The following is a 13,390-nucleotide window of genomic DNA, read 5'->3' as shown; positions in this document are numbered from 1 at the left end:
CCACGTTGTTCTGTGTGGACCTATCCTAGATCATGCAGTGTGACAAGGAGAAACAGTAGCCAGATCTCCCTGTCTCAAAATCTTAACTTTAATTTATACTTCAGACGGGCAGGGTATATGTAATTTTTTAAAAAGATTTTGTTTATTTATTTGACAGAGAGAGAGAGACTCAAGAGATAACACAAGCAGGGGGAGTGGGAGAGGGAGGAGTAGGCTTTCTGGTGAGCAGGGAGCCCAATGGGGGACTCGATCCCAGGACCCTGGAATCATGACCTGAGCCAAAGGCAGATGCTTAATGACTGAGCCATCCAGGCACCTGCACTTTTTTTTTTCTTTTTTTAAAATAAGCTCTAAGCCCAATGTGGGGCTTGAGCTCTCTGAGGTGGAGTCACATGCTCCACCAGCTGAGCCAGGCAGGTGCCCCAAGGTGTTTGGATTTTTAAAAGTGATTTGTATTTAGTTGGATGTAGTCTCATAGTATACTATATATAGTATAGTATAGTAGTGTAGTGTAGTATAGTATAATAGTGATACTACTGGGCCAAATAAATGGTTTCTTTAGTACCACTCATCTTGACCCAGCAAAAGGTCACTGGGTATGGCTCCGGAATCAGACCAATGTATACCTTAAAAGGTCGAAACAAGGAACCAGAGAGTATGTTCATTCTGAGCAGTAAAGTATCTTGGCAGCATCCAGTGACCTATCAGGGTAGGGTCTGCTATTCTCACATGTACTGATGATGTAATTTCTGGTATAAAATAATGCAAAGTCAGCGCAGGGGTGGTGTGAGTAGAAATTTCAATAAACCTTGGGCTCATTTGCATATCTAGTTCTAGCAAGACAAGATGGCTAGACATGGTCTCTGTCCTCAAAAGAGCTCAGATTCCAGTAAATTGGCTTCAGTTTGTGATTTCTTCCAAAAACCTGGGGAAACTAAGAAGGTCTAACAAAAATGTGAAGGATGAGGAAGATTTCTGTTAAAGACTTCATGATAGGGTACCTGGCTGGCTCAGTTGGTGGAGCGTGTGACTCTTGATCTCAGGGTTGTGGGTTTGAGCCCCATGTTGGGTGTAGCGATTACTTTAAAAAATAAAAAAGATAAAAAGACTTCAGGAAAACTAGGGTGCCTGGCTGGCTTAGTCTGTACAGGGTATGACTCTTGATCTCATGATTGTAAGTTTGAGCCCCACATTGGGTGTAAAAATTACTTAAGAAATAAGATCTTTATTCTTTTCTTTTTTAAGATTTTATTTATTTATTTATTTATGTATCAGAGAGAGAGAGAGAGAAAGCGGGAGCACGCGCGAATGAGAAAGAGCACGTACGTGCACAAGCAGGGGGACTGGCAGGCAGAGCAGGCAGAGGGAGAAGCCAGCTTTCCACCGAACAAGGAGCTTGATGTGAAACTCGATCCCCGGACCCTGGGATCATGACCCAAGCCAAAGGCAGCCACCCATCCGACTGAGCTACCCAGGCGTCCCAAGAAATAAGGTGTTAAAAAAAAAAAAAAAGGCTTCATGAAAACCACATTCAGTGAGTTAACAACAGTTATGTGCGAATTGTTTTGTAGGGCTTCTTTTGGCATGAAAGGAACAAAAACTGTTTCAGAAGGCCTCCATATCCTGTGGGAATATGAGTGATGATTTCATTACCTAATCATGGAAGTGAAAATGAAGGACTGTGCAAATTGGTACTGGGCATGTAATTACAGAGGAATCGCATCTGAGCCCATTCCTGTGTATTCTCATTGGCATCTGTGCTCAGGGCCAAGTTTGGAAACATGCCCTCAGGAGCATGGGGTTTGGTGCTTTTGTGGACAGGGAAATGGTTGAATGGGAGAATTACTCAAAACTGGTCGTTACAAAAGTCTGAGTCCCTTCATGTTTGCTTGCTAATTGTACTTTGAGAAATTTGGAAAGGGAGTAAGAAGTTGTTTTTATTGGGCCAAACATTTATTTTTCTTTTTCTTAAAGATTTTATTTATTTATTTGTCAGAGAGAGAGAGAGTGCACAAGCAGGCATAGTGGCAGGCAGAGGCAAAGAGAGAGAAGCAGGCTCCCGGCTGAGCAAGGAGCCCGATGTAGGACTCGATCCCAGGACCCCGGGATCATGACCTGAGCCGAAGGCAGTGGCTTAACTGACTGAACCACGCAGGCATCCCCCAACATTTATTTTTCTTGAGAAAAAAATAGTATGCTGTAAATAAGCTCTTACAGCCTAAACTCATCAAGTTTGTTCTGAAGACGACCCTAGCCTCACCATCTGCCAAACTGTTGAGTGAAGGAACGACTGTACTCGAGATGCGATGTGCAATTCAGATGTGAAAGATGCAGCCAAATTCAAGGACTCTGTTTCTTTGGATTCTTTTCCCTAGTAAATTTCAGAGCTGAGTGGGGGTTAAAAATAGGAGAAAGTCAGTACATTAGGGAAGATAGCCAGTGGGAAGTGAGAAATGATAACTTGCAGGGGAAAGAATAAGAGGGAATATGGGAAGTAATTTTTTTTTCCCAGTAGTAAATTAGCCTTTTTTCTTTTTTGCCAGAAAAAAAATTTAATTTTTGTTTTATATTTTATATGACTACTCTCTCTCTTTTTTTTTTTTTTTTTAAGATTTTATTTGTTTATTTGACAGAGATCACAAGTAGGCAGAGAGGCAGGCAGAGAGAGAGGGGGAAGCAGGCTCCCTGCTGAGCAGAGAGCCCAATGTGGCGCTCTATCCCAGGACTCTGGGATCACGACCTGAGACGAAGGCAGAGGCTTTAACCCACTGAGCCACCCAGGTGCCCCTATATGACAACTCTTTGGGGTAGGAGTTAGGGCTGGAAATGGAAAGGCCTTCCTCTAGTGAGTTAAGCCTGTGGAAAAACAGCTCACCCAAGGTGGGGGTAACTAACTAGGATCATTTAATACAATTACAATAAACCTATAGTAAACAGTGCTCTACTTTTGGGGAATGGAGGGGATTGCCACCACCTTCCCTCTGCCATTGTCCCTCTTCCCCCAGCTAGGAGAACTTAGGCTACCCCCCTACTTCGATTAGCTACCAGTCGTTCACCATCTCATTAAGATTCCAGCAGCCACTTTGCTAGGACACAGTGTAGTATCGTGAGCCAATTTGATAGATGAGTTTCTTGGAAGCAACTTTATGAGCTGATTTATGTTTTCATTTTCCTTAATGTGATCATTCTTACAGTGTTTATTTATCTTTTAAAGATTTTATTTATTTGACAGAGAGATCACAAGTAGGCAGAGAGGCAGGCAGAGAGAGAGAGAGAGGAGGAAGCAGGCTCCCTGCCGAGCAGAGAGCCTGATGCGGGACTCAATCCTAGGACCCTGAGATCATGATCTGAGCTGAAGGCAGAGGCTGAACCCACTGGGCCACCCAGGTGCCCGAAAAACTTTTTTTTTAAAAGATTTTATCTATGTATTTGACAAAGAGAGAGATCACAAGTAGCCAGAGGCAGGCGGGGGTGGGGGGTGGGAGCAGGCTCCCCTGCTGAGCAGAGAGCCCCATGTGGGGCTCGATCCCAGGACCCTGAGATCATGACCCAAGCCGAAGGCAGAGGCTTAACCCACTGAGCCATCCAGGTGCCCCTAGAAAAACTTTTCTTAATCCACGTCCTCAGAATGCTCTTATTACTCTTTATAGGACCCACGGTTTGTTTTTCCTTTGAAGTTTGAGGTCTTGAATCATGCCTAGGGGGAGTCTAGTTGCTATACCCTTTGCTGTCTGCCAGTCAGAAACTTGCCTTAGAAGAGCTGTTAGAGGGACACCTGGGTGGCTCAGTGGGTTAAGCCACTGCTTTCGGTTCAGGTCATGATCTCAGGGTCCTGGGATCAAGCCCCACATCGGGCTCTCTGCTCGGCAGGGAGCCTGCTTCCCCCCTACCCCGCCTGCCTCTCTGCCTACTTGTGGTCTCTCTTTGTCAAGTGAATGAATAAAATCTTTTAAAAAAAAAAATAAAGAGCTGTTAGAGAACAGTCTTCTAGCTTTATGGTTGTACTAGAACTTGACTGTCATTGTGGTTTACAGTGGAGAGAAACAATACAGTCAGAAGCCTGTAAGGATTTGTTAGATATTTGGGATGGGCTTGGTATATGAGCTCTACCTGTCAAATGAGGACGGCTCACAGCTAGTGTGGGAAAGGGCTGAGGAACAAATTTCACATTGAGGGTCTGAAAGACATCATGTGCGGCTTGAATGTGAGTGCCTGAGTTGTTTCAGAGCTTCTGACAGTGTATACTGATGTTTGTGCATTTCCTACCATAGCTGTTTGAGTGGAATGTCATGGCCAGCTCCTCTGACAGTGAAGATGACAGTTTCATGGCTGTGGACCAAGAAGAAGCTGTGCTGGAAGGGACAATGGAGCAGGATGAGGAGCCCCACCCAGCACTGGAGGCTGAGGAGACAAGACATAACAGGTCCATGTCTGAACTGCCAGAAGAGGTTTTGGAGTATATCCTGTCCTTCCTTTCACCATACCAGGAGCACAAAACTGCAGCCCTTGTCTGCAAACAGTGGTATCGGCTTATCAAAGGTACTGTGGACAGTGGAAAGGCTTATTTATTTATTTAAAATCTGTTCTGATGATTTATTTTTGAACTCCCAATTTCATTTTCCCTATTCTCCCTTAAGTGTATCATGGTTCTAAAATTTAGTGTGAGACAGTTAACTCTGTACATTTTCCTTTTCTCTTAATTTTGGCTGGTGTTATGAACAGCTTGAATTTTGTGATATTTAATCCCACTTGCAGTTTTAAAACAAAGATTCTTTTTCTGCATATTCTTAGGGTTAATCTGGTAAATTGTATTGTTCTTGAATTGGCGAAGTAGGGATGGACATGGGGTAACAGTATAATGAACGTTAATGTACCTCGTACTGTTGTTGGGCAGTGTAGTGGCTACTGTCCTGTCCTCACAGCAGACTCTGAATTAGATGAAGAAATGGAGTGTGAGGCATAGTTAAGTATGTTAGCCAAGGTCATACAGGTAGTAAATGGAGGATCAAACACTCAACATTCAGGTAGTCTGGGTTTAGAGTCCATGTTCTTTATGAGGATATCATTGTGTTTCTTAAAGTAGCTAACTGTGGCAAATGTGGAGTTGTACAAGCATTTACTGTTTAATTTTATCTCAAGTAATATGGGGCCTAGGCACGTCTTTTACATTTAAAAATTAGTTTCTCCTGTTTTTCCATCATTTCCTAATCAAGATTTCAACTTTGGCTAAACGTTGTAGTTACTAGGTGTACTATATTTTGAATTAATAGATAGCAGGTAATTGGCTTCATTGGGTGGTTTTGTTTTTGTGGTTTTTTTTTTTTTTTTTTTTAAGATTTATTTATTTCAGAGAGAGAGAGAGAGAGAGGGGAGAGGAGAGGGCACAAGCAAGGGGAGTGGCAGGGAGAGGGAGATGCAGTCTGAGCATCCCGGGAGCCCAATGTGGGGACTTGGTCCCAGGACCCTGGGATCATGACCTGAGCCAAAGGCAGACGCTTAACCAACTGAGCCACCCAGGCACCCCAGGTTTTTTTGTTTTTGTTTTTATTTTTTTAAGATTCATTTATTTATTTGGGAGAGGGGAGTGAAGGGGCAGAGAGAGTCCTAAGCAGACTCCATGCCGAATGTGAGCCTGGGAGCCCGATTTGGGGCTCCATCCCAGAACCCTGGGATCATGACCTGCCCTGAAGGCAAGCACTTAACCCACTCATCCAAGGCTTGGTCCCATGACGCCAAGATCATGACTTGAGCTGAAACCAAGAGTTGGACACTCAACTGACTGTGCCACCCAGGTGCCCCTTGACTTCATTACATTTTAAGTGGAAAAGGCCTGTTTGTAAAATTAAGATATCGGGCCAGTTAAATAATCTTTGATCAAAGCAAGGCTTGTATCAATTTGTTCTTTCCTGGTGGGAACAGGCAGTCAGAGTTACGACAGAAAAACCTTTACATCAAACTGAGTTTTAAAATCTTTTCTTTTTAAAATAAAAAGAACCACCCTTAAAATCTCAGGGTGGTTCTTAGGAGGCATGGGGTCGTTGTCAGTTGCTCAGCATCCAGCCTGAGACCGAGGACCAGCTGTGCTGTAACTGCTTGCTGGGCCCTGTGCTCATTTGCTCACAACTGGTAATCCTGGTGTGCACAGCCTGCTTCTACTTGTAGACTTAATGGACTCCCCAAGAAACTGGGGGCCTAACCTGTGGAAGTAGATGGTTGCATCTCTAAAATAGAAGTGCAAGAATCACAGACGAGGGACTGTGATCTAATGAAATACATGAATTTATTCTTAGGGGTTTTTTGTGGGGGTTTTTTGCATTCCAATTATTTTGATATATTTTTTTTAAGGGAGAGAAGCCCTAACCTAGTACTCACAATCTTAAATCTTCAGGGGGAAGGAAGACAGTTTCCTCCTGTCCTGTTCTGTTACTAGGTATCTTTCATTCCTTGCTGCCTTACCTCATTTCAGCATTTATAAATCTGTGTTACTTTCTTCATCAATGTATAGTTGACAGTGCTGTCACACATTGAGTGGCTGTGTCTTTCTAATACTTAATTCTTTTTTAAAATTTTTAAAAATTTTATTTTATTTTTAAAAGATTTTATTTATTTATTTATTTGACAGACAGAGATCACAAGTAGGCAGAGAGGCAGGCAGAGAGAGAGGAGGAAGCAGGCTCCCCGCTGAGCAGAGAGCCCGATGTAGGGCTCGATCCCAGGACCCTGAGACCATGACCTGAGCCGAAGGCAGAGGCTTAACCCACTGAACCACCCAGATGCCCCTAAATCTTTTTTTTTTTTTTTTAAGATTTTATTTCTGTATTTGGGAGAGGGAGCATGAGCTGGGAGTGGGCAAGGAGCCTGACCAAAGACAGACATTTAACCAACTGAGCCACCCAGGCATCCCTTAATATTTAATTCTTTTTTTTTTTTTTTTTAAGATTTTATTTATTTATTTGACAGAGATCACAAGTAGGCAGAAAGGCAGGCAGAGAGAGAGAAGGGGGAAGCAGGCTCCCTGCCAAGCAGAGAGCCCGACGCGGGACTCGATCCCAGGACCCTGAGATCATGACCTGAGCTGAAGGCAGCGGCTTAACCCACTGAGCCACCCAGGCACCCTAATATTTAATTCTTAATTGTGAGTTCAGCCAAGGGGTAGTAATCATCATTGGAAAACATGTATAAGTACTCTGATCCTGCTTAAGGATCCACTAAGGTAACATGAATTAAAAAATGTGTAACATAATTTGTTATACTCTTCATTCAGAATGTTGCTCTTTGAAATAAGATAATCATTTCATGTGTTAAAAAGATAGATTGTTGGGGCGCCGGGGTGGCTTAGTGGGTTAAAGCTTCTGCCTTCGGCTCAGGTCATGATCCCAGGGTCCTGGGATCGAGCCCTGAATCAGGCTCTCTGCTCAGCAGGGAGCCTGCTTCCCACCTCCCCCGCACCCCGCCTGCCTCTCTGTCCACTTGTGATCTCTGTCAAATAAATAAATAAAATCTTTTTTTTTTAAAAAAAAAAGATTGTTCCAGAAACATGAAGCTCTCACTTTAAAAAAAAGGAAAATGGACTGGATATTTTAGAGTGGTTTTAGGTTTACAGCAAAATTGAATTGAAATTTTAGGATTTCCCATATATCCCCCTATCTTCCCAAAATCCACAGCCTCCCCTATCAACATCCCCTACCAGAGTGGTACATTTTTTACAGTTGATGAACCTCATGGACCACTCATTGCCCACAGTCCACAGTTTACATTAGGGTGCACATTCTTTGGGTTTGAACAACTGTATAATGACATGTATCCACCATTATAATAAAAGCTCTCAGTTTTAAAGATAGCTTTCTGTAGTTGTAAATTCATTTCATAATTCCCTATAAGCTAATTATTTTCTCTTTGTTTAAGTTGGAATATGCTTGGTTACCATGGTATAACCATAGGCATTAGTGAATACCTGTTATTTATATTCCAGACACTGTTTTACCAGCTCTTTCTCACAAAACTAAACTATTCCCCCACCCCCTTTGCTTTGGAGTAAATAATACAGTTATTTTATTTTTACTTATTTATTTTTAAGATTTTATTTATTCGACAGACAGAGATCACAAATAGGCAGAGAGGCAGGCGGTGGGGGTGGCCACCGAGCAGAGATTCCAGTGTGGGGCTTGATCCCAGGACCCTGAGATCCTGACCTGAGCCGAAGGCGGAGACTTAGCCCATTGAGCCACCCAGGCACCCCTATTTATTTATTTTTAAAAGTAAACTCTGTGCCCATTGTGAGGCTCAAACTCACAACCCTGAGATCAAGAGTCATATGTTCTACTGACTGAGCCACTACCAATTATTTTAATGTGTTGCCTCATCATATGACATAAAGGGGAGCAGAGTTACAGTGCAGGCTAATTTTGTAACCTTGAGCTTAGTAACACTTAACCTCCCTGAACCTTGGTAAAGTAAAAGGAATGGATTTTCTTGTTTTGAAATTCTGTTTTCCTTCTTTGAATGAAAAATCAGAGAAATTTGGAGTTCCTCAAAAAAACTTAGGTCTTTTTAAGTATTTTATTTATTTATTTATTTATCAGAGAGAGAGAGAAAGAGAGAGAGTGAGCACAAGCAGGCAGAGTGACAGACAGAAGCGGAGGGAGAAGCAGGCTCCCTGTCGAGCAAGGAGCCCACTGCAGGACTGGGTCCCATGATCCAGGGATCATGACCTGAGCCAAAAGCAGCCTCTTAACCAACTGAGCCACCCAGGCATTCCGGAATCTTAAGTCTTATAAAAGTGATAAGATAGTTAATAGATGCAGTTTTAATAATTTGATTGAAAAGTGAAGTATCCAAGCTGAGGCCTTTGTTATTTTTGTCTTTAGGTGTAGCCCACCAGTGTTACCATGGTTTCATAAAGGCTGTCCAGGAAGGACACATTCAGTGGGAGAGTCGGACATACCCTTACCCTGGAACCCCGATCACTCAGCGGTTCTCACACAGTAAGTATTCACCGTGAGAGCAGAGGCCACCCTGCCTTTAGTCATATTTCTAAAAATTACATCAGAGGCATGTATTTTGTTTGACTTTTTAATGAAATGAATTCAAAATGAGGATTTATATTAATTTTATAATTTCAGTCAGGGAAGAGTGTGAGCCTAGATACAGCATAAACACTCTGGTATAACTTTATATTTGGATTTTTCTAGTATCTGCTCCAAAGAGGTCAAGGTATTATCTTAGACTTGAACATCTGACGTCAACTCAGGGGAAAGGAACAAAGGAAAGGAGTGCACATGGGTATTTCTGAGATCCTACTTTGGGAGTAGCCAGGATTTAGCACTTAGTCTTAACAATAATTATTTTAACATAGTATATGTTTAGCAAACACTGAATTTGACTGGGGTAACACAAAAATTTTTGAACACAAAGGGTATTAACTATAAAATACAAATTTAAATAGTAAAATTATAAATCTTCTTAGTGTCAGGTGTTCAGTGTAGTTATTCCACAGTTCTGTAAATCACTCAGTGCTCATCATGATCAGTGTATATTTTTTGACCTCTTCAGCAGAAGGAGAGTTTACTGGTTATTCATGTTGCATAAAAGTTACCACAAAACTTAGCAGCTTAAAACGTTTCTTTTCTTTTCTTTTTTTTTTTTTTTAAGATTTTATTTATTTATCTGACAGTCGGAGATCTCAGGTAGGCAGAGAGGCAGGCAGAGAGAGAGGAAGGGAAGGAGGCTCCTGCCAAGCAGAGAGCCCGATGTGGGGCTCGATCCCAGGACCCTAGGATTATGACCTGAGCCGAAGGCAGAGGCTTTAACCCACAGAGCCACCCAGGCGCCCCACAACGTTTATCTTACAGAGTTCCTGAGGGTCGGGAATATGGGATTGCTTTAGCTGGGAGCTCCTGGCTCAGGGTCACTGATGAGGTTGCAGTTAGTCTGTCCGCCAGGGCTGTAGTCACCTGAAGGCTTGACTGGGGCCCAGGGGATCCGCTGCCAAGTTCACTGAAGTAACTGTAGACACGAGGCTTCCGTTCTTTGGGACTTGGACCTCTGTGTAGAGCTGCTAATTACTTGCCAGCTGGCTTCCCTCAAAATGAACTGAGAGAGAGACACAGACATCAAGACAGAAGCCATGGTCTTTTCCGACCTCATCTCTGAAGTGAATACTGACTTTTCTGCTCAGTTCTTATGGTCACACAGAGATTGACTAGCGGAATAAATACCAGGAAGTGAGGACTGTTGGAGGCCAACTTGGAGGCTGGCTGCCCCAAACTGTATGGGGTACTCATATCCAGAGGGAATTCAGTCCATAATTACAATTTATTATTGTCTTTGAACTGGGTCTAAATAGATCAAAGGAACAGGCCAAACTATTCCTGTGTTTTCAGTTTTCTTGAGCTATTTTTACTTGTCCTGTTGTAAATCCCCCAAGACAGTGGATCTCAAAGTGTGATTCCTGGGCTTCTCAGGGAGGAGGGCATCTGTGAGACCCTTTCCGGGGTCTGCGGAGTCAGAACTGGTTTTGTTTATTTTAATACCCCTGCCTTGAGTCCTGCCCAGGCTGCAGCAGTGTTACCTAGCATTGCTTTTGGACCATCCGTGCAGATGTCAACGTAGTGAAAGAGCCATTAACAGCAACTACTGAAAATTACCCCAAACCCAACGACTAGTACTACTAGTACTACTATTTCCTCCTCCTCCTCCTGCTCTTCTCCCCTTCCTCCTTCTCAATTTTATTACCTCAAACATAATTTTGAAAGGGTCTTGAATGTATTCAAGAGTATAGACTCTAAATGAATTCTTGACAGGAATATTTAATGAAATTACAGAAGAATCCATGTTAGGTCCAATATTTATTGTTCACTGGGGTGTTAACTTCAGTTACCTACAGGTATTTGGACTAAGAAGTGGAGACAAGGTTTCTAAAGACTGTTTTCAGATGATTTTTTGAAACAAGTAGTTTTAGAACCCTAGGTGAGGGAAATGGAGCGAATCTGGGTAAAGTAGAAACCAGACTGGCTAGTATTCAGGGGTGAATAATTATCACAGCAATAGTTCAGCTTTCTAGTGAGAGAAGAAAGAAATATTTTTCTGTTAACAGCTTTGGAAAGAGTATCACCACAAAATAGAGATAGTTATTTGAAGGGGAAATGGAAAGGAAAAGTGCATTGGGTAAGCTCACAGAAATTCAGGGGTTGGTGGGTTTTGATATATGTTTTTAACCTTACAATTTTTTCATATCTTCACTTGAAAGCCAAGAAAGTGTGCCATAGATTTTTTTTAAAAGGGACTGTGTCTCATTTCCTCTGAGCGCATCTCTCATTGTTCCCTTTCTCTCTGTGTGCTAACTGGCAGACTGAAGACGACTGTTACATGGGAAGTCGGCATTTTTCAGAATAGGTTAAAAACCAGGAATTCCTTCAGTGTCTTTCCTTAGCTCCTTCCTCTTCCTACTTTGTGTTTCTTCCCAGAGCCCATTTTTATTTTTTATTCTTGACTCATGTTGAGCTCAAGGTCTGCATTTCCAGGTCATTGCTCATATTGCCACAGAGATACACAGATGTTTCCTATCTTGCCAGCTACTCGTGGCCCTTAGGAGTTCCCCCAGATGTTCTGCTCTCCATAGTTTAGTTAATGGCATTATCATTCTGTTGGTTTCACACTTGAATTCTTGGATTTATCCTCACTTCTTCTCTTTCCTTCAGCAACAAAAGTCAAATCTTACTGATTCCATCCATTTCTGCAGTCTCTTATATCTTTTCTTATTTTTCCCATTACTCACTTTTATGAGCTAATCATTCCATCTTTCCTAAATCTTTTCTAAATGGTCTTCTTTTTCTCTCACTTCATCTAAAACTGCACTAGACACTTTTGGCACCCATCTCTGAAACTGGGGACAGTGCCACCTCCTAGGGCATTTGGAAATATGTAAGGTCATTCATTGCTCATTGGCTTGACTGGAGAGCAGTGCATGCATTTAGTAGCAAGGACCAGGATGCTGTCTGTCCTGTGGTGAATGGGATGCTCTTACACAAAGAGAATTGACCTGCCTAAAATGACAGGAGCCCCTGTCCGGATCCGCTGCAAGTCTGAAACCTCTCCTCTGCCGAGAAACCTCAGCCTTTCTACACTGCGTGCAGAAGTTTCCACTCCCCTGGACTTTCAGGGCCCCAGTATACTCTTTCAGCCTGAATCTCTGCCGCATCCTCACACAGCTAGGCTCCACCCACATGAGGCTCCTTGTTATGTCTTAAATTTCTTGCGTCAGGGGCGCCTGGGTGGCTCAGAGGGTTAAGCCTCTGACTTTGGCTCAGGTCATGATCTCAGGGTCCTGGGATCGAGCCCTGCATCAGCCTCTCTGCTTAGAGTTCTCTCTCTCTCTCTCTGTGTCAAATAAATAAATAAAATCTTTAAAAAAAAAATTTCCTACATCTTGGCCTTGTTTGGATGCCCCGATTGCCTTCTCCCTTTCCCTCCTATTCCTTTTTCATCCCTGGACTTGTTTGTCCCTTGTTAATGGCCTGAAAATGTTCTATCCTCTAACACCCATCTCAGAGATAAAGCCAAAAGCCACGTTCTTCATAAACTCCTCTCATATTTCCTGCATGGAGATTGAGCTCTTTTCTTCATCTACTTGTACACCCCTAAAACACTCTTCCTTCCTTCCTTGTACTGTTTATTACCATCTATCTGTCCCCATAATTGTCAGAGGGGCTGTATACGAAAGAAGAACTTTTTTTTTTTTTAAGATTTTATTTATTTGACAGAAAGAGACAGCGACAGAGAGCACAAGCGGGGGGACACAAGTGGGAGAGGGAGAAGCAGGCCTCCCACCAAGCAGGGAGCCCGATGTGGGACCAGTCCCAGGACCCTGGGACCGTGACCCAAGCCAAAGGCGGATACCCAATGATTGAGCCACCTGGGCACCCCTGATAGAAGAACTTTAAACTTGAGAAGCAAGTCCCTTGGCTCTTATTTTTTAATTTTTATTTAGCAAATTTTTAAAAAAAGATTTTATTTATTTGACAGAGAGGGAAGGAGCACAAGCGAGCAGAGCTATAAGCAGAGGGAGAAACGGGCTCCCTGCTGAGCAGAGAGGATGATGCGGGGCTTTTTCCCAGGACCCTGGGATCATGACCTGAGCCAAAGACAGAGGCTTAACTGACTGAGCCACCCAGGCACCCCTTTAACAAATTTTTAAAATTTATTTTATTTTTTTATTTTATTTTTTAAATTTTTTAAGATTTTATTTATTTGTGAGAGAGAGAGCGTGCGGCAGCAGGGGCTGGGGGGAGAAGGGGCAGGGGGAGAAGCAGACTCCCCACAGAGCAGGGAGCCCAATGCAGGACTCAATCCCAGGACTCTGGGATCATGACCTGAGCTAAAGGCAGCTGCT

General features: G+C 42.8%; 1 protein-coding gene across 3 annotated transcripts in view; it reads left to right on the top strand.

Annotated features, from left to right (window-relative positions):
- The window catches only part of FBXO42 (F-box protein 42), a 99,085-nt gene that overhangs the window by 49,634 nt on the left and 36,061 nt on the right, over window positions 1-13,390 (top strand). For 2 of the 3 annotated variants that reach the window (XM_032863530.1, XM_032863528.1), the window contains exons 2-3: window positions 4,272-4,539; window positions 8,868-8,984. In XM_032863530.1, the coding sequence (XP_032719421.1) occupies window positions 4,290-4,539; window positions 8,868-8,984 (367 nt within the window). In that variant the 5' untranslated portion in view covers window positions 4,272-4,289. Of the gene's footprint in view, window positions 1-2,763; window positions 2,782-4,271; window positions 4,540-8,867; window positions 8,985-13,390 lie in introns of those variants that run through there. The other variant, XM_032863529.1, reaches the window with a different exon arrangement.

This window comes from Lontra canadensis, unplaced genomic scaffold (genome assembly GCF_010015895.1).
Source record: "Lontra canadensis isolate GAN:19392208 unplaced genomic scaffold, GSC_riverotter_1.0 scaffold25, whole genome shotgun sequence".
Lineage (NCBI taxonomy): Eukaryota > Metazoa > Chordata > Mammalia > Carnivora > Mustelidae > Lontra > Lontra canadensis.
The sequence above is the reverse complement of the archived record's forward strand: the minus strand, read 5'-3'. Positions and strand labels throughout refer to the sequence as shown.